The sequence below is a fragment of the Schistocerca piceifrons genome, chromosome 2, assembly GCF_021461385.2.
Source record: "Schistocerca piceifrons isolate TAMUIC-IGC-003096 chromosome 2, iqSchPice1.1, whole genome shotgun sequence".
NCBI lineage: Eukaryota > Metazoa > Arthropoda > Insecta > Orthoptera > Acrididae > Schistocerca > Schistocerca piceifrons.
The window spans coordinates 894,596,218-894,617,360 of record NC_060139.1 but is presented as its reverse complement, the minus strand read 5'-3'; the positions used below and the strand labels follow the sequence as shown (position 1 = coordinate 894,617,360).

General features: G+C 42.6%; 1 protein-coding gene across 1 annotated transcript; it reads right to left on the bottom strand.

Moving 5' to 3' along the window:
* Positions 1-2,195: 2,195 nt before the first annotated feature.
* LOC124777271 lies at positions 2,196-20,232 on the bottom strand. The gene is made up of 3 exons (XM_047252603.1): positions 20,100-20,232; positions 5,009-5,267; positions 2,196-2,492 (listed from the first exon to the last, which is right to left on the bottom strand). The coding sequence occupies exons 1-3, from the start codon at positions 20,220-20,222 to the stop codon at positions 2,260-2,262; spliced, it is 615 nt and encodes a 204-aa protein (XP_047108559.1). The 5' UTR covers positions 20,223-20,232; the 3' UTR covers positions 2,196-2,259.
* Between the last annotated feature and the right edge of the window lie 911 nt (positions 20,233-21,143).

The following is a 21,143-nucleotide window of genomic DNA, read 5'->3' as shown; positions in this document are numbered from 1 at the left end:
ACACGACCACAGCATAACACCATCGCCTCCGAATTTTACTGTTGCCACTACACACTCTGGCAGATGACGTTCACCGGACACTCGCCATACCCACACCCTGCCATCGGAACTCCACATTGCGTACCGTGATTCGTCACTTCACCAGCGAGGCGTCGTTTGGCATTTACCTGCGTGATGTGTGCTTATGAGTAGTCACTCGACCATGGAACCCAAGTTTTCTCAACTGCCTCCTAACTGTCATAGTACTTGCCGTGGTTGGAGTGCTGACACATTATATGCGTATCTGGCAAGGCTGGCAACTGGTGTGTTATGTATGGGGCTCATATCAACCTGTACCACATCTAAAACAGCCTGGAAATGACGCACTGAAGCGTTGAAACTGGTAGCAACAAAGTAAAATAAAGTCATAAGGACAGCTGTAGGTGTTTTATTTTGTCACGACTTTCGAAATCCGTAAGTTCCGTGGAGCGCCCCATTCTGCTCTCCCATGACGCCGAATGACTACTGAGATCGTTGATATGGAGTATCTGGCAGTAGGTTGCATCACAATGCCCCTAATATGACAAAAGTATGTTTTTGTGGGTGTCCGGATACTTTTGATCACATGGTGTATGTATATGTAGATAAAGAAGCACTAACGGGATGTACTCTCTCTGTAACACGCGTCAAGTGTACATTTGAGAACAATATTTGCAGCATAACCTGCCTCCGTGGCCGAGGTCGCTAACGCACGCTTGTGCTGTGGCGCTCGACCCGTGGGTAGGCCGCTACGAATCCTGGTGGTGGAAAAAGTCTTCACTGCCAGTGTTTAGCGGCCAAGGGGGGGAGTGGTGGTGGCGTAAAGTTCCTGATCACCAGACATTGCGGCAGTGTTCTGATTTAAATGCCAAACCTCTCTGCATTGTCCCGTGAAGTGACGCCATGAGACACTGTTGATGGTGATCCGTCGAATGCGGACGTTAAGTTTGGCGGACCCCTTGGTGCTTTAGCGAGGATTAGCCTATATGCCGGCACCGGGATTCACCCTCCCTTCACTAATCATCATCATTACACAACGCAAACGTTTTATTTCCATCAAAACACACACACACACACACACACACACACACACACACACACACGCACACACACACATACACACACACACACACACACACACACACACACACAATACAAATACGTAGAATTAGAAATAATGTAATGGAATGCGTTGTAAATGAATAAACAAAACAAGTAATTCCACCACTGGCTTTGTGCTGGAGTTTTTCTCAAAGTTTATTAGTCACAGTTGCCGTAATTTTAAAAATGGTATAAATCACTACAGAAGTATAGTTTTTGTAAGTGCCTACTAGATTCACTTTTCCAAATACTTAAACTCCTCTCGAGAGCATCGAAGTTCCTTAGTTCAGTTTTTTCTCTCAGTAACATTCCTTATGCGTGCTCTTATTTGCTGGAAGATTTGACCGTTTATGGTTACAAGATTTGACTATAATAATAACCGCTCACAGTAGTGTAAAATTTGGTTTCATATTTACAGCTTTTCTCTAGAATTCAAAGCTATAACTAGGTTCTCGTTAAAGATAATACCATTACCTTCAGATTCGGAGAGCAGTCTGAAATTATAAAGGCACTGTCTGGCGGGAAAGGTGTTCCGAGTGACCAGGATCAATATCTTTGTTCCTTTGTTGTTGCAGTAAGATAAAGCAGTCAGACTTCCAGAAACTGATCCAACTGAGAATGATGTATTTGAGACGTTTAATATGATCAAAACATTGGTTATAAACGAGAACCGGATTTATGCGCAAGTGTATAGGCTCCCAGGTAGTGGGAATCACTGACTGAGACTTTCATAAATGGAACTCGTTTCCTACAAAGCACCTTGGATTTATATAAAAACGTCTAATAATACTTCGCTAATGGTTCAAATGGCTCTGAGCACTATGGGACTTAACATCTGAGGTCATCAGTCCCCTAGAACGTAGAACTACTTAAACCTAACTAACCTAAGGACATCACACACATCCATGCCCGAGGCAGGATTTGAACCTGTGACCGTAGCGGTCGCGCGGTTCCAGACTGAAGCGCCTAGAACCGCTCGGCCACCTCGGCCACCTCGGCCGGCGCTTCGCTAATATTAAATATAGAAGAACTTTAATAATATTATGAGTAGCTAGGTTTAGAACATTGTGAATATCTTTCACTTCAATCGTAGTGGTTTTATTCATGCAAGGTAGGTTTGTACAAGCTGTCAATCCCCGTTTAGCAGCCAACATTTTCGGCGTCTCTAAACTTGTCAATATCTGCGTCACCACCGCTGGCGATCGACTTTAGAAGCTGCAGCTCTTCTTTGGGCATCGACGGCTGACGAGACAGCACATCGACGAAGAAAATTCGCCGAAATTCGTCGTCGCGCGGGTCGTAAAACACGAGGCACATTTGCGTCACTGCGTAGCTGGTGTAGTCAGTGGACAGTATCTGGTGCTGCAGTGTTGCTGAAAAACAAATATACGGTGTCTGTTCGTTACTGATGACATACTGAGTGGCCAAAGGTAGCCACTTAACATTTGTATTAGCTAGGCTGCAGAAACCACCTCCATAGTCTCTAGTGGCACAAGGCAATAAAAGAAAAGACGATATGGGGAAAAATCTTCCTATACCAACTCTTGCGAAATGGGCAAGCCAAGATTTGTTTTCGTTTCCTCTTTGTCTGGGTAGGTGAACATAAAGACGAAAGATATCACTGAAATTAGTATGACGGAACAGGAGGTTTCTCTCTTTGCGTCAATAGGCTGGCTTCACTATCATGTGGATGAAGAATGAGTTTCTTCGACTCGTTATCCACACCTAGGTTATCCACTTACTACTTCAGAGTAGGAATTGTTTGCCAATAATGTCAACATTTGGTGTGCTGGAAAGTCATCGTCGTCAAAATTTTATCACGTGACTGGTACCACTCTGCATATGCTCAACCTAAAATTGTTTTAGCGCGAGTCAACATTCCGTGTCACGTGTTTTCTAAGAGTCTGTTGCCAATTAACTTTTTAGCTACTCTCAGAGTATTTGTTTTTCTGGCCTTATCGCGAATCTTCAAAATGTTCAAATTTGTCTGAGTTCCGAAGGGACCAAACTGCTTAGGTCATCGGTCCCTAGACTTACACACTACTTAAACTAACAACAACACACACACAGCGATGCCCGAGGGAGGACTCGAACCTCTGGTGGGAGGGATCGCGCAGTCCCTGACATGACGCCTGAAACTACGCGCGGCCATCCCGCGGGGCCGGGAATCTTCACTGGATCGGCATATTAATCTGGGTTTGGAAATGTTAGTTGTAGAGGGTGGCCGGATGGTCATACTGTCTACACCCTTTTCTCGCACGACGGCATTTATGTCCCACATGGGTCTGCGTCTAGTGTTGCCCCATACGAAAGTGTGAGATAGTCTTAGAAGAATTCGTCAGTAGTGAAACCGGGACATTATGTGGGTACCAGCCCGCTTATCACTAGACGTATGTGATATAGGCGTAAAAACAACATCCAAGCCTTTCAGCACGCCCTTGTAGTTAATTCGCAGGACTGATTCGTTCTGGGGCCGCTGCGTCTCGCTAAATCCCGAAAGCAGCGTACTAACGCGCACGCTGCTATCCTGGCAGATGCAGTACACATTTTAATAGTGTCCGACCTCTCTAGCTGGAATTCTGTGTCGATGCAGTGTTCAGTACGGAACTTTCGGCCCTAAGCATCTCACATCAATCAGAGAAACACCCCTCCTCAGGTTTCTTCTAAAATGTCGCAACTTCCCAATATCTGAATTATTTTCGTAATGATTCGTACCTTTATCCTTAATTTTTTTGTGAATCTGCTAATACATTTACTTAGTCTGCTGCAGTGAATGTGATAGAGTGGCGTACAAAAGCAGCTTAATCTTTTACTAGCGATGTCGGGAGAAACTGGTCTCAACTGCGAGTGGTGGACGTGATGACGTGACAGCAGTTTATTCCTTCCCCACAGACAGACATTCCCACTGAAAGGTGTTGATTACCAGAAAGGACGCGCTAAGTATTTTGTAAGAATCAGGAGAAGGGCTTTGGCAGTACGACTCCTCTGCCACTGGACTTCAGGCCAGGTTAACTCTAGCAATACCAACGCCACAACGCGCTACCAGGAGGGGGAAGGGGCGGCGGGAAGTATTTAATGCTCACCCGGAAAAAAAATTCGTTACTTGTTGTTGAAATACCTCAGCAACGTCCCTTGTAAAGAGGTACTGATTTGTAAGTAGGGCCCAAAGCCTAAAAATACCTTTTAGCATATTGTTAGTAATATCAACTCACTTTGAATAACGTGTGGTACCGACTTTATGACCACCACAAACAATTTGAAAAAGAAAATTTCGTTCATAGTTTCTGACTTAGTCATGTGATATTCATGTGCAAGCGAGCTCAGAACGTGATATACTGAATACGACATACACTGGAGCAAGTGACAGCTGCTGCTGAGACTTAAATTTTCAGGTCAAGTTTGACTTAAAAATTTAAAACATATATGGAATCTAGTAGAAGAATTTATTAAAAACAATAAATATTCTTTTTTCAAAATTTTAAAATATAAACTAACTCGAGAGGCACAGGGTATCTTCTCCCCCTCCCCTTGATGTATTGAGGGATCAGGCTTCCTGCGGTTGGAAAGAAACATCCTTTCGCTAAGCCGGTGTCTCATCGGAAACACATTGCGTGCACTATTTGCCTGCACCTGTTCAAGTTCTTCGTCATGAAGATACATCCATATAACAGAAGTCCTCGGCCACCATTACCGATGACTTTGAATGGAGCCCGCGACATAAGACCATTCGATTGGTTGTCGAAGATGCTTTCCCTAGATCCTGTACGCAGTGCGCAACATAAACCTGTATTGTTTAGAGGGATGTGAACGTGTCTGCGATATGTAGTGTTACGTTACTATTGCTGTGTCATCAGAAGGAGTAACTGCTTGTGTGTATCGAGATACTTACGGTACCATTCGGTCTCGTTCATCATGAGAACACACACTGATACCGCACTTCCCTTTCCAGGCGGCCCGGGGGGTCCAGCAGGAACACACCGCATCTCCATGTTCGTCTGTTCAGTTTCCTTTTTTATTTTCACTGTAAGTTCCACTTCAGGCTCTTCACCGCTCCAGGAAGGATTGTAGTTCAATTGTAGACACATCTTTTCTTCCGGCCCGAATGGTACATTCATATATTGAGACACCAGGTACCAGTCACCCTGGAACTACAATGACACAAAAAATTCTAAAACAAAGAGCGTGGTAGGTAGGAACAGAGTTAGTTGCAAGCATTTACCAGAAAGAGACACTTGTGAGTGGAAATACTGACAAGGTGCTAGGTGATAAGTTCAAGCAGAAATTTTTACAATGGACCTAACAATGTTTAGAAAGTGCAGATTAAATACCAGTACAGTTAATGACGGCGTCTTTGTTGCTGGTAGAAGTAGCAAAATTGAAATACACAGTTCCTGTGAGTTAGTATGGATAGAGGTTATACTTTACAATCCACCAACTCCGGTGATACAGTTTCTGAGCGGTTCAAACAAAACTTAATCTCATTACAAATAAGTGTTCCACTTACACAATTATAGTTACTGGTGACTTTAATCCACCCTCGATTTGTTGGTGAAAATACGTATTCAGCCCCAGTGGTAGGAATTAAAGATTGTCAAAAATTGTGCTAGCTGCTTTCTCCGAAAATTATTTTCAGTTTTTGGTTCAGGAGCGCTCTTCAAGTTTAAACGGTTACGAGAACGTGTTTGATCCCTTAACAACAAATAATACTGGGCATAATACTGGGCAAATTGAGAGAAAAATGAAGGACACGGGAATAAGTGACACTCGGTCGTTGTAGCGAGACCAACCACCACAACATCCAAATTCACTAAAAGTAAACGCAAAATATACCTATTCAAGGAAGCAGATAAAAATTCGTTTCACGTGTTCCGAAGAGACTTTCCACTCTCTCACAACTATGTAAGTGTAGACGAGACATGACTTAAATTCAAAGAAATAGAATCTGAGGCGTTTGAGACCTTTATATCAAATAAATTAATAAAAGATGGTGATGATCCTCCAAGATACACAAAACAGTTTATAATACTGTTGCTGAAACAATGAAAAAAGCATTGCCAAATAAAAAAAAGCAAAACCGCAAAAATTTCAGGGTTCCCGATGTTTTACTGAAGCTCGAAACATCAAAGCGAGATGCGTTTAATAGTTTCCACAATGAAACTTTGTCTCAAAAATTGAATGGAAATTCAAAGATATTCTGGTTCTGTCTAAAGAACACCAGCAGCAAGATATAGTCATTACATTCATTGTGCGATACCACTGTAATCTTAGCGAAGACAGCGCCACTAAAGCGGAGTTATTCAACACAGTTTTCCGAAATTCCTTCACCAAAGCAGACGAAGTAAATATTCCAGAATTCGAATCGATAACAGTTGCCAAGGGTGTAGCGAAGCAGCTTAAAGCAATAAAGGCAAGTCTTCCGGTCCAGATAGCAAACCAATAAATTTCCTTTCAGAGTATGGTGATACAATAGCCGCATACTTAGCAATCATATACAGCCGCTCTCCTGGCGAATGATTCTTACCAAAAGACTGGAAAATTGCACAGGGCACACCAATAATCAAGAAAGAAAATAGGAGTAATCCACCGAATTACAGAGCCATATCACTAACGTCGATTTACAGTAGGATTTTGAAACATATAATGTTTTAGAACATTATCATTTATTTGTAACATAACGGCCTATTGGCACACAGGCAACACGAATGCAGAAAATATCGTTCTTGTGAAACACAACTGGCTCCTTATTCACACGAAAATCAACAGAGGGTCTCGTATTGATTCGACATTTCTAGATTTCCAGAAGACTTGTGACACCGTTCCTCTCAAGAGACTGTAACTAAATTGCGTACCTATGGGGTCTTGTTTCAGCTGTGCGACTAAATTCATGATTTACTCTCAGAAAGGTTACGGCAAGAAGTGGTCGACCGGAAATCATCGAGTAAAACACCAAAGTGATATCCGGCGTTCCGTAATGAAGTGTTATAAGCCTCCGGCTCTTCATAATCTACATAAAAGATTTAGGAAATAATCTGAGCAGTGCCCTTAGATTGTACACTTCCTTACGAAACGCCGTATATCACTTTGGCGTTTTGCTCGATGATTTTCTGTCGATCACTGCGTACTGTAACCTTTCTGCTAGTAAATCATGAATCCATTCACACAACTGAAGCAAGACTCCATAGTCCCCTGCTCTTCATAATCTACATAAAAGATTTAGGATATGCCCTTAGATAGATTGCATGTGATGCTGTCATCTACGGTCATGTAATGTCATCAGATGATCAAAACGAATTGTAAGATGATTTAGATATGATATCAGTATGGTGCAAAAACTGACAACTGACTCTAAATATGAAAAGTGTAACAATACTTTAAAATCGGTCGGGCTAGCGACATGTATGCGATTTCCTTTATACAGGGTGTTACAAAAAGGTACGGCCAAACTTTCAGGAAACATTCCTCACACACAAAGAAAGAAAATATGTTATGTGGACATGTGTCCGGAAACGCTTACTTTCCATGATAGAGCTGATTTTATTACTTCTCTTCAAATCACATTAATCATGGAATGGAAACACACAGCAACAGAACGTACCAGCGTGACTTCAAACACTTTGTTACAGAAAATGTTCAAAATGTCCTCCGTTAGCGAGGATACATGCATCCACCCTCCGTCGCATGGAATCCTTGATGCGCTGATGCAGCCCTGGAGAATGGCGTATTGTATCACAGCCGTCCACAATACGAGCACGAAGAGTCTCTACATTTGGTAGCGGGGTTGCGTAGACAAGAGCTTTCAAATGCCCCCATAAATGAAAGTCAAGAAGGTTGAGGTCAGGAGTGCGTGGAGGGCATGGAATTGGTCCGCCTCTACCAATCCATCGGTCACCGAATCTGTTGTTGAGAAGCATACGAACACTTCGACTGAAATGTGTAGGAGCTCCATCGTGCATGAACCACATCTTGTGTCGTACTTGTAAAGGCACATGTTCTAGCAGCACAGGTAGAGTATCCCGTATGAAATCATGATAACGTGCTCCATTGAGCGTAGGTGGAAGAACAAGGGGCCCAATCAAGACATCACCGACAATGTCTGCCCAAACGTTCACAGAACATCTGTGTTGATGACGTGATTGCACAATTGCGTGCGGATTCCCGTCAGCCCACACATGTTGAGTGTGAAAATGTACAATTTGATCACGTTGGAATGAAGCCTCATCCGTAAAGAGAACATTTGCACTGAAATGAGTATTGACACATTGTTGGATGAACCATTCGCAGAAGTGTACCCGTGAAGGCCAATCAGCTGCTGATAGTGCCTGCACACGCTGTACATGGCACGGAAACAACTGGTTCTCCCGTAGCACTCTCCATACAGTGACGTGGTCAACGTTACCTTGTACAGCAGCAACTTCTCTGACGCTGACATTAGGGTTATCGTCAACTGCACGAAGAATTGCCTCGTCCATTGCAGGTGTCCTCGTCGTTCTAGGTCCTCCCCAGTCGCGAGTCATAGGCTGGAATGTTCCGTGCTCCCTAAGACGCCGATCAATTGCTTCGAACGTCTTCCTGTCGGGACACCTTCGATCTGGAAATCTGTCTCGATACAAACGTACCGCGCCACGGCTATTGCCCCGTGCTAATCCATACATCAAATGGGCATCTGCCAACTCCGCATTTGTAAACATTGCACTGACTGCAAAACCACGTTCGTGATGAACACTAACCTGTTGACGCTACGTAGTGATGTGTTTGATGCTAGTACTGTAGAGAAATGAGTCGCATGTCAACACAAGCACCGAAGTCAGCATTACCTTCCTTCAATTGGGCCAACTGGCGGTGAATCGAGGAAGTACAGTACATACTGACGAAACTAAAATGATCTCTAACATGGAAATTAAGCGTTTCCGGACACATGTCCACATAATATCTTTTCTTTATTTGTGTGCGAGGAATGTTTCCTGACAGTTTGCCAGTACCTTTTTGTAACACCCTGTATATAAATTATACTTGCCCAAAATCCTTCCAGTTAATTTAAATCTTCCACATGTCTTCCCAAATACCGATTCTATGTGATTTTCCAATTTTGTGTACGTGAATATATATACAATTTGACGTGCTTAGTATGTTCACCACTTTCCTTGTAATCGTATATTGTCTCGTATCTTCGATTTGTCGTAGTCATTGTCTTATATTTATCTACATTTGACGGTTTCTGTTAGTCACTACATCGAGTGACAATTTTGTCCTTGTCTTTTTGTATTTTCTTCCAATCACGCAATCGTCCTGTAGACAACAGCATGGTCAGCCGCAGTCTTGTGTTGCCTCTGATAGTGTATGATAATTCGCTTATGTGTATTGAGAAATTTACATGTTCTGTTAGATTTAATCGAAAGACAAATGATTTTCTTTCGTTTTTGCAGAACATCCGCCTTGCAGTGTAACATAATGAGGTCCATTAATCAAATACTCTAGGAACCAATTAGAGATCAATCACTTATCCGGGACAGTACTCTCCGTACGATCGTATATTAGACAGTAGTTGACGAAATGTGTTCAGAAATTGAAGAAAATGGAATCTTCGTAATGATCTACATCCATTGCTTCCTGGATGTTGTGTATGAATAACAAAAGCTGTGAACTCACTGCCGGCCTTTGGTGGCCGTGCGGTTCTGGGTGCTTCAGTCTGGAACCGCGTGACCGCTACGGTCGCAGGTTCGAATCCTGCCTCGGGCATGGATGTGTGTGATGTCCTTAGGTTAGTTAGGTTTAAGTAGTTCTAAGTTCTAGGGGACTGATGACCACAGCAGTTGAGTCCCATAGCGCTCAGAGCCATTTTTTTTGTAAGCTCACTCATGCGTTTTTCTTACACCCATGCTGAGTAATTTTTTGTCATCAGTCTTCTGACTACCAATTACACTCATTTGTTATCTCATCAATCCACTAGATTCTCGTCATCCTTCTCCAGCACCAGATGCTCTGCTCCTAGCACACATTCTTAGAAACTAGTAGACTACATTGGCTAAGGATTTCCTCTTCGGCAGTGACAGTCTGCTTGCTATATTCCCAGTTCTGATGTTAAGTTAATCACATATCTGTTTGTGCTACTCCACCTTACTTTCATCTCTCTTCGGCTTAATCTCAGTGTTCTCATGAGACTTTTCATTTAATTCAACAGGTCCTGCAATTCAGCCTCACTTTCACTGAGGATAATAATTTCATCAGCGAAGCTTTCCACATCTTTCCTCCTAAATTTTAACCTCTCTCCTGAACATTTCTTTTCTTTCCACCATTGCTTCTTCGATGTTTCGGCTGAAGAGTATTGCCTGAAGACTGCATGCCTCCCTTATGCGCTTTATACTTTGAGCACTCCGTTTATGGTCAGTATTCGTTTTCTCTCTTGATTCTAATGTGTTTTACATTACCCTCTTTCCTTACAGCTTACACCTGCTTTCCTGAATATGTTGAACTTTGTTTACTGTTTTGAAGTGTTCAATGCTTGTTCTGTATCAATATTCTGTGATTATTTATGAGTCTTGCCTGCAATATCAAGAGCTGTGTCAGAACTTAAAGCCAAGCCGATCGTCAGCTAACAGATACTATTTTTTCCGAGCTAGATGTGGACCTAGATTTAACGTGAAATTCAAAGCACTGGACAGTTGAGCGTTTCCCACATTAATAAACATTGCCAGTCGTGAAAGAAGTGATAAGTGACAGATAAATATCTTAGAAATCAACAGCATTTGTACAGTAACCTTCAAGTGCTTAGTATTGCGTTGAGCCCCTGAGCCGCCCAATGTACAAGTACAGAAAAGAAGTCAAGTGGATCTTGGTTCCTTGCCGCTTTGACCGAGCCGTTCTAGGCGCTTCAGTCCGGAACCGCGCTGTTGCTACGGTCGCAGGTTCGAATCCTGCCTCGGCCATGGATGTGTGTGATGTCCTTAGGTTAGTTGGGTTTAAGTAGGTCTATGTCTAGGGGACTGATAGTGCTTAGAGTCATTTTTTGGATCTCCGTTCATAACTAGGTGATTCGAGACTGAGGGAACATACTTAACAAATACGCCAGGCCGGCATTGGCCTGGGAAACAATGGGAAACCTAAATTTAGATAGCTAGTAACACATATGTGCCAGTCCAGAGCTCAACCACCGTGCCAAGTCGCTCGCTCTGAATGACTGACCAGTTACCTGTCACAATGTTCACATTGCTGCCCTCATCTCCGTGCTGATGTTTTGTTATGGAGCGCTATAAATGTAAACCGCTCATTACTTGTAATCACTTTAATTATTCACAGTATTTTCGAGGCACTGTAACAAATTATTAAGCTTAAGAAGTGCAAAAATTAAATTAGCACCTTCTTTGAAACATGGATTGGACAAAGACATGGAAACAGCACGAGATACTGATAACTAACCTAATTGCAGATGCTAGCCAAACCCACTGGTGACGTCATTTTATTTGACCGCGAATGGCCCCTGTGCAGTGACCTCAATGTGATGCTAGTGTCGTTCGTTGTCAGGTTCTGTACAGTCGTGAGCGGATTATACTGGAACTTGCAAGTGAATTCGGACGTGCGCAAATTGTTGGTGCTCATATGGCGGGGTTCCGTAACCAGCAGCGTCGAAGTGATTGGAGATTCAAGAGGCGCCTTGTAGAAAATTTATACCTTATACAAGTAGGGTGGAAAGATATCTTGTGGTAAGTCACAGTGCGGAAGAAAGTGTGTGTTAAGTGACCGTAACGGCCGGTCGCTGAACAGGTTTGTGACGAAAGATAATAGCACAACAGCTGCAAAAGTCACTGCAGAAGTCCATGTCCCGATCGCGAATCCTTTCACAAGAAAACAACACGAAGGGAACTTCATAAACAGGTAATTGCAGGGACAGCTAGAATTCCAGAACCACTCATCAGTGGCGCTAATGTCCATAATAAGCAAACGTGATGCCGAAGTCATACATCCTGGACTGTGTGAGAATGGAAGAAAGCCACTTCCTGGATTAGTCTTGTTTTACACTGTTTCTAGCTTCTGACCAAATTTAAGTCACAAGAGTGAAAGATGGTAGAGTTTCTGTGATGATTTGGGTTACTATATTGTGGTATTCCATGCACCATATGGTTAAGTTTCATGTTCGCATTACAGCCAATAATTATGAGACCACTCTGTCTGATCGGGTCCATTCCAATGTTTCTCCCCAGACGTGATTCTGTGTTCCAAGACAACAGGGCCCCTGTTCAGACAGTTTGCATGACTGATTTCGTGAGCAGGAGGATGAATTGTCCCATTCAGCCTGGCCACCACAGTCACAAGATCTCAGCGTTATTGATCTGTTGTGGTCTAGTTTGGAAAGAGAGGTTCTTGATCGCTATTGTGAGTCCTTTTAGGAATTCTATTGCGGCATGGATAGTGTGTGGACACTGTATGTTGGAACTTTCAATTTGCTATGAAATTTTCGGGCCTTCAGTCTCCAGATATTATTAATGTTAATTCAGTAGTCATGAAGTGACTTGTTTTTAGTTACTGCGTTCCAAACTAACTCCTCTCAGAGAAGAATGTTTACGTGTGTTACAATAAACTTCATATTCATTTTCTACCAAGCTAATTTTACAGCGCTGCCTCCAACGGCCGCATCAGAACTATTCACAGAGTGTTAAAGCTTTCCGACACGGAAAGACTACATGGCTCGATCCTCAAGTATTTTTAAACAAAGCTACCAAAAAAATGTGCCACAGAGAACATCAGAGTGTACACCTCCATCATAGTTACTTGAACGTGACACTATTTTGCAGGAAGAATTGTACGAGATTCCCTTGAAAATCATACAGGACGCAAATTTATCCACTTGTACGTGACTGGAAGCTGTTTTGAATGCCAACGGGTTTCCTACATTGTATTGGGCATAGTAATGCGTCCCAAGCTTTCCTTGGTGCAGAAACGTGTGTGTCCACAAGACAGCGCCGATTTAGGAAGCATCGCTCGTGTGAAATTCAACTTGCCCTTTACTCACATGATATCTGACGGGTCATGGATGCAGGACAACATGCAGATTCGACTTTCTTAAATTTCTGAGAAGCTTTTGAGACGGTACCACGCTGTAAATTCTAAACGAAGATGCGAGGATGCGGAACAGGTTTCCAGCATGTGAGTTTTTCTTAGGCTCCTTAAGTAACAGAACCCAGTATGTTGTATTCAACGCCGAAGGCTCGTTAGGGACATGCTTACTGTTAGCAGGGACCCAAAGAAGTGTGACAGGATCGGTCCTGCTCCCTGTATACATAAGTGATCTGACACATAGGTTGAGCAGCAATCTGCGATTGTTCGGCGATGACGCTACGGTGCACGGGAAACTATCGTCGTTGAGTGAATGTAGAGGATTTCAGAATGACAAAGACAGAATACCTGTTAGGTTCAAATGGCTCTGAGCACTATGGGACTTAACATCTCTGGTCATCAGTCCCCTAGAACTTAGAACTACTTAAACCTAACTAACCTAAGGACATCACACACATCCATGCCCGAGGCAGGATTCGAATCTGCGACCGTAGCAGTCGCGCATACCTATTAGGTGAGGCGAATTACAGCTAGCTCTAATTGTAGAGAAATGTGAGTTGATGTAGCTGAGTAGGAGAAATAATCCCACAATATTCGAATAATATGGTAGTGATCTGCTGTTCGACACAGTCACATCGATTAAATCTCAAAGAGAAACATTATAAAGCGATATGAAATACAACGAACACGTAAGGTCACAGTAGGGAAGGCGAATAGTTGACTTAATTTACGGCGAGAAATTCAGGAAATTATAGCTCAGCTATAAGGAAACCACGTATAGAACACTTGCGAGATCTATTCTTCAGTACTGATCGATTTTTTGGGATTCCCGCCAGTTCGGATTGAAGGAAGAATCGAATCAGTTGAGGGGATATTGTACGTGAAATTCGTTGAAATTTGACATATTCTGTTTTCTACGCCATAATGTACTTTGGACTTTCCTAAACATTTTGGTATATAATACATAAAAATCAGGCAATTGTGAGACCTTCAAATAGTATTTTGAATGTTGACGTGTGAGTGTCAAATTTCGCGGCTACACATGTACTGCCACAGTTGAGCAGGTCATATTTTGGGAACTACACAGTCTAGAAGGCTGCGAATTGCTTTGTTCTGTGCCTACTGCTACGTCTCAGAACTTGGCATTACGAATAACAAAATCAGTCCTTTGTTTCTGATACTAGTTTTCGTTGAAAGTAGTGTGATTATCGGCTATTTCTGTAGTAAGCTAATTTTTATTGATTTTTATACGTAATTAAAATGACTAAGCGTAAAAGTAACTTCAAGAAACGCAAATTTGCGGGTAACAGATATGTGAGACCTGCATTTACTTCTGAAGTACTTGAAAATAAGTGTGCTAGCAGTGAAGGAAACCACGATAATGTTTCTGAAGTGGCCACGCCCCCTAGTGCACCGAAAAGAAATGGGTGACAGTGGTAAAAGTAATGATATTATGGATAACGTCATTACTGATTTGTAAATCCTTTCTGAAACTGTCTCTTGCTGTCCATGTGATAGTGAAGTTAAACTTTATGAAGATATTGAAGCTAGAACAGGTGTTGTGTCTAAATTAATTATTAAATGTCAGAAGTGCAAAAACGACAAAGCATTTCATACTTCATCAAAGTGTTCAAGTATGAAACTAATGCGTGACTGTTCTATGGCCTTAGATGTATTGGTAAGGTGCAGGGTTGGTAATGTTCTCTGCACTGCATTAAATTTGCCAAAATCACCTTCTAAGTACACAAAATATGTGACAGCAATTGGGGACTCTGTAAATGCTGTGGCTGAAGATTCGATGGTTGCTGTTGCATGAGAAGCTGTTGAACAGAATGAGGGTGACACAGACATCAGCAATGCTGTGAATGGATCCTGCCAAAAGCGTGGGTTTGGTTCTAAAAATGGTTTGTCACTGGAAAAGTTTTGGATTTTGAAGTTCTCAGTAAGTACTGCCAAGGTTGTACAGTGATCCACAAAAACAGATTACTTCATAAGCAGCATTGTATAAAAAATTATCATGGCGCAAGTCGAGGAATGGAGGTAAAAGGAGCAGTTAACATTTTCCAGTGTCCACAGAAGGGGAGACGTGTCAGGTATACGAATTACTTAGGTGATGGAGACAGAAAGGCTTTCATTGCAGTACAAAACAGTAAGCCATATGATGCTCCTATACAAAAACTTGAGTGTGTAAGACATGTCAAGAAAAGAATGGGAACTCGTCTGCATAACCTAAAGAACAAGCTGGGTAACACAAAACTGTCTGATGGGAAGACAATAAAATGTGCTGGAAGACTAACGGACAGAGCAATTGACGAATTACAGGAATATTATGGCAAGGCCATTAGAGATAACTGTGACAATTTCTTTCATCGAATAACATCTGATGAAAAGCCATGTCAAGCTTTGTGTCCATATCCACGAGGCAAGCTGAATTTTCTGACACCCAACATGAATTTACACATAAACATTCTCTTCCTTTGGTACTAATGCAGGCAATCCAGCGTATTTACAAGATCTGGCAAATCCTGAGTTACTAAGGAAGTGTGTACATAGGTTCAAATGGCTGTGAGCACTATGGGACTTAACATCTGTGGCCATCAGTCCCCTAGAACTTAGAACTACTTACTGATGGTAGAGACATGAAATCTTCACAGCATGCTAACTGTGAGATTCAACACATATGAAATTGGAATAATTAAAATATTCTGAGTTCTTTTGTTGTTACGTTAATTTATTTCCAAAATTCTGTCAAAAAATTGAGTGTTTAAAAAAAGATCAATAAAATTTTAGTAAAAATTCTAGTTCATTGTATCTAGAAAGGTGCTTTCAATAATTATGGGAAATTGTAAGTTGGTGTCTTAAAAAGTTTCCTAGATAATGGGTGACAAAAATCGATAATTTAACATTGGCGGCATAGGATATACAACGTCCCCTAAAGAGGGGTGCTGCTAGATTTGTCGGCGGTAGATTCGCTCAACACACGAATGTTACGAGGATGCCTCGGGAACTCAAATGGAAACCCCTGGAGGAAAGAGAGCGTTCTTTTCGCGGAACACTTGTTACAGGGTATTCACTCCCAAAAGAATGCCTAGAAAGGACCGAAGTGAAATGACTGTGCCCCAAGGGTTTTCTTTTCAAAAACATTCACCGTTTTACCGAAAATACAGCTACAGAATCGATTTGCAGCTCATAACATGGACGGTCATTTTATCTGATTGGTTTTATTTCTGGATTTTAACGATTTTTACTTGTAAATCTCTAATCGTAGGAGCCAACGAATTTTATAATGTATACAAAGATGTGCTCTGACAGCAGATTTTCATTGGATTAATGTCAGATCGCTTCCTTATTTAGATTTCCTACGTGGAATTCTGTTACACGTTTGTCTGATGAAGATGGGGTTAGATCCGTCGAAGCTGTGGATTCATTTACTGATCTCTAACCATTGCTAAAGCGCAATCTTGTTCAAAATATTGCAATACAATTTTACTATACCAACAGACAAATTCGGGAAACAGATATGTGAGACTAAATAACTGAAATAATTTGAAAGGGCCATCATAAGACTTAACTGTGCCAAATTCGGTAATAAGGAATCATTTAAAGTGTTGGATACATTCTGAGGAGACACACGCTCCAAAGATAGAAGCATGAATTCATCAGACAACTTGGACAAAGGTTAAGTGCCTGAAAAACATGATTTCTGTCTTTAACAATGGAAAACCACAGCTCTGAAATCGTGAGTGAGGCTCACTTACTTCTTCTTCTGTACGATACAAGACAATGCAACAGTTCTACATAAGATCACAAGATAAAGAGAGTAAAATATCACAAATCTAATCTGAGTCAGCACTACTAATCTCCAAAGTGTTTCAAAGGCCAAGAGTTATTTAAATATCAAAAAATACGATTAATATGGAAACACGGATCAGGCAGTTAGCCAAGATTTTAAAATTTAATGAAATTTGGCTTCTCTGTAGAGGCCACAGATCAGAAGTATTAGGCTTTAATTACGGAATGGGGACCACTTTGTCATCTTACGCACACAGACTGACGCCTCCAACGTGTGGGTTTCTGTCCGGATATCAAGGTGCTGGTGTAATAGACCGATCACTACGGATGGCGGTAGTGCTTGCTCAATCGGCTGCAAGGTCTGACAAGGCTGAACACGTGGCCGACCGAACTATACCAAGTTCTTTGAAAAAAAAAAAAGTGACAGGCGCATCTGAAGTTCAAATATCACATGTCCATCGGAGGCACTCAATAGCCAATGTACAAATTTCGATTACCAACAACTTCCCAAATAAGCCGAAAGGAGCGTAACTGCAAGTTCCATAACTGCTCTCCATCTACAGAGACGCTGAAAAACCATTTTGCACAATGCTTACGGCCGAGCTAACAAGGTTGTCGAAAAAATTAGCCTGAGTACAAGTGCATCTTCAATTTAGAGACTTCAGTGGCATGTAGCGAGTAATCAACACAAAACAACAACATCCCCGGAACATTTTTCGCCTGGACGGCACTGAAAAGCGTGAAAAGCATATCCTAATAAGTATCTTTCTTAGTGATTAGAAATTCAAAGAAACTTCATAAATCCTTGAACCTACAAGTAGCTCAGAGTCTTGAGGGAACGTCTATCACAGATTGAAATACTGTGAAGTTCAGATACACGGAGAAGTAGCAAATGTGCCTCTAGCTTACAGTTTGCCCCGCTCGCGTCAGCACACACTTAGGTAAAATAACACGCCCAGAAAAACAACCGTAACAACCCCACGAAGACGTAGTACACACTTTGTCTTACCAAAGCTCCGTAGACAACACTAAAATACATACATCAAAACAAGTTTTGCATAATCTCGCTTCCGAGAATTCCGGAACCTGTACAGAAAATTGGGACAGAGATCAACATAAACATCATTTCCGCCCTTTTATTACTCAGGAAAACCACACATTGCATGTTGTACCACCATACAGCGCGACCTTCAGAGATGGTGGTCCAGATTGTTTTACACACCGGTACCTCTAATACCCAGCAGCCCGTCCTATTGCTTTGATGCATGCCTGTATTCGTCGTGGTGTGCTATCCACAATTGGTCCAGATTTTCCCACTCCTCAACGGCGATTCGGCGTAGATCCCTCAGAGTGGTTGGTTGGTCACGTCGTCCATTAACAGCCCTATTCAATCTATCCCAGGCTTGTTCGATAGGGTTCAAGTCTGGAGAACATGCTGGCCACTCTAGTCGAGCGATGTCGTTATCCCTAAGGAAGTCATTCACAAGATGTGAACGATGGGGGCGCGAAATGACGTCCATGAAGACGAATGCTTTGCCAATATGTTGTGTATATGGTTGCACTATCGGTCGGAGGATGGCATTCACGTATCGTACAGCCGTTACGGAGCCTTCCATGACCACCAGCGGCGTACGTCGGCCCCATATAATGCCAATCCAAAACATCAGGGAACCTCCACCTTGTTGCACTCGCTGGACAGTATGTCCAAGGCGTTCAGCCTGACCGGGTTGCCTCCAAACATGTTTCCGACGATTGTCTGGTTGAAGGCATATGCGACACTCATCAGTGAAGAGAACGTGATGCCAGTCCTGAGCGGTCCATTCGGCACGTTGTTGGGTCCATCTGTACCGTGCTGCAAATTGTCGTGGTTGCAAAGATGGACCTCGCCATTAACATCGGGAGTGAAGTTGCTCATCATGCAGCCTATTGCGCACAGTTTGAGTCGTAACATGACGTCCTGTGGCTGCACGAAAAGCATTGTTCAATATGGTGGCGTTGCTGTCAGGGTTCCTCCGATCCATAATCCGTAGGTAGCAGTCTCCATTGCAGTAATAGCACTTGGGCCGCCTGAGCGAGGCATGTCATCGCGATTTCCTGTCTCTCTGCATCACCTTCACGTCCGAGCAACATCGCTTTGGTTCATACCGAGATGCCTGGACACTTCCCTTGTTGAGAGGCCTTCATGACACAAAGTAACAATGCGGACGCGATCGAACTGCGGTATTGACTGTCTAGGCATGGCTGAAGTACAGACAACACCAGCTGTGTACCTCATTCTTGATGGAATGGCTGGAACTAATCGGCTGTCGGACTCCCTCCGTCTAATAGAAGCTGCTCATGCATGATTGTTTACATATTTGGGCGGGTTTAGTGACATCTCTGAACAGTCAAAGGGACTGTGTCTGTGATGCAATATCCACAGTTAACGTCGATCTTCAGGTGTTCTGGGAACCAAGGTGATGCAAAACTTTTGTTTGATGTGTGTATGTTTGTGTACAAAGACCTCACAGCAATTCAGAGGTCACTTTCCCACTCAGACAACCAGCAAGTTACAATTCAGGGAGAAGCGACCACAAAGCATGTAGCAAGTGTAGCGAACAGTAATATTCTCAATAGTAGAAATCCTTCGTTCACGTCGGCCCAAAAACCATATCGGGAATGGCGGAAGGAAGCTAAAACACTTGCGGCTAAGGCAACGTGTGGCAAATCCACCGCAGCAAAAACTGCCGTTCGCTTTCCTCTTCACAACCCGACTCATCTCGCTTCGGCCGAGCGCCACCCTGTTTCTTCGTTCGGCAGCCGACCAAAGATAGTCTTTTACCGGAAATCGATCGGAGCGAGCCGCCACGGCTCAACAGTATTAAGAAAATTTAGGGAACCCTCATCTGTAGCTCACTGCACAATGATTCTACTGCCACCAGCGCACATTTCGCGAAATAATCGGAAAGACAAGATAAAGTAAATTAAGGCTCGTACGGATGTTTGTAGACAGTCGTTTTCCTCTCTCTCCATTTGCGAGTGAAACAGGGAATGGAATGACGAAAAGAAGTACAAGATACCCTCAGTCGTAAACTATATGGTGGCTTGTAAATTGTTAGGTACTTGTAGGAATCTTTAGTTAAAAGTAATACACGTCTCACCTTGTCGGCATCAAATGATTTCATCCCAAATGGTGGCGGACACATGTGATGTTTGTGGTCGTGCCCGATAGACACGGACGCTATGGTGAGAATAATCGCTACCTTGTACAACACGGCCATCATTTGCAAGCACAACTGGTGCCGAACGTTACTGTAGCGCTCTTATATGTACGAATCCTGCAAGACGGTTCACACGGCTTTTTGTCCTTTGCTGTCTACCGACAAAAGGAAGAAAACTCAACCGCTACTATGTGTGGTTCTTCTGCAACGCCTGAGGTGCTACGGTAAGGTCACGTTGCGCAACGGAAAGCCTTGTTCTCTCCGCTCTTTAAGCAGAGGTGGCACTGACATCTTGACGTCTAATATGACGTGGTTAGTAATAATGGACGAAGTGTGTGTTCCCATATATTGCTGGCGGTCGTGGAAAGTTCTAAAAACCAGAAAGTATCCCAAAAACAAATTAAAGTGATATCAGATATCTCACAAAGAACTCATTGGGTGTGAAGTCGCAAGTTCCATCATTATTAAGGCTCGGTTGAAAGTGTTGTGTTAACAGTTATATCAGGAAAAATATAAGCTGCTGATAACTCGTCATGTGCTTCAGGAGGGCGACAGAAAGTGAGTGCACGGAAGGTAAAGAGATCAGCTTTCTTTGGGATGTATGTATTATACTTCAGAAGAAGGACACAGCTGACATTTAAGAAATCTTCAAAACACATCATTAACTTGGTTCATGAATATCTTATGAAAAATGACGCGCCACAGTGAACACAAATTTCGCACCATAGAGATCGGAGGAGAACTACTTGGGAGTTACAAACCGTGCAGCACGTTCAACTAAGTATCCACTCTAAAGGAATGGTTATACTCGTAGGGCCATATTGGTGTAACTGTGTGATGAGAACTGATGGAATGTCATGGCATGCAATCGAATGCGAAAATGTCTGTTGTGGAACTAATGGTGAAACTGGCTGCCCTTTTAAGTCGTAGCTGCAGACAGTGCGATAATATGTTTTATAGGAACGGAAAAAACAAGCATTCAGA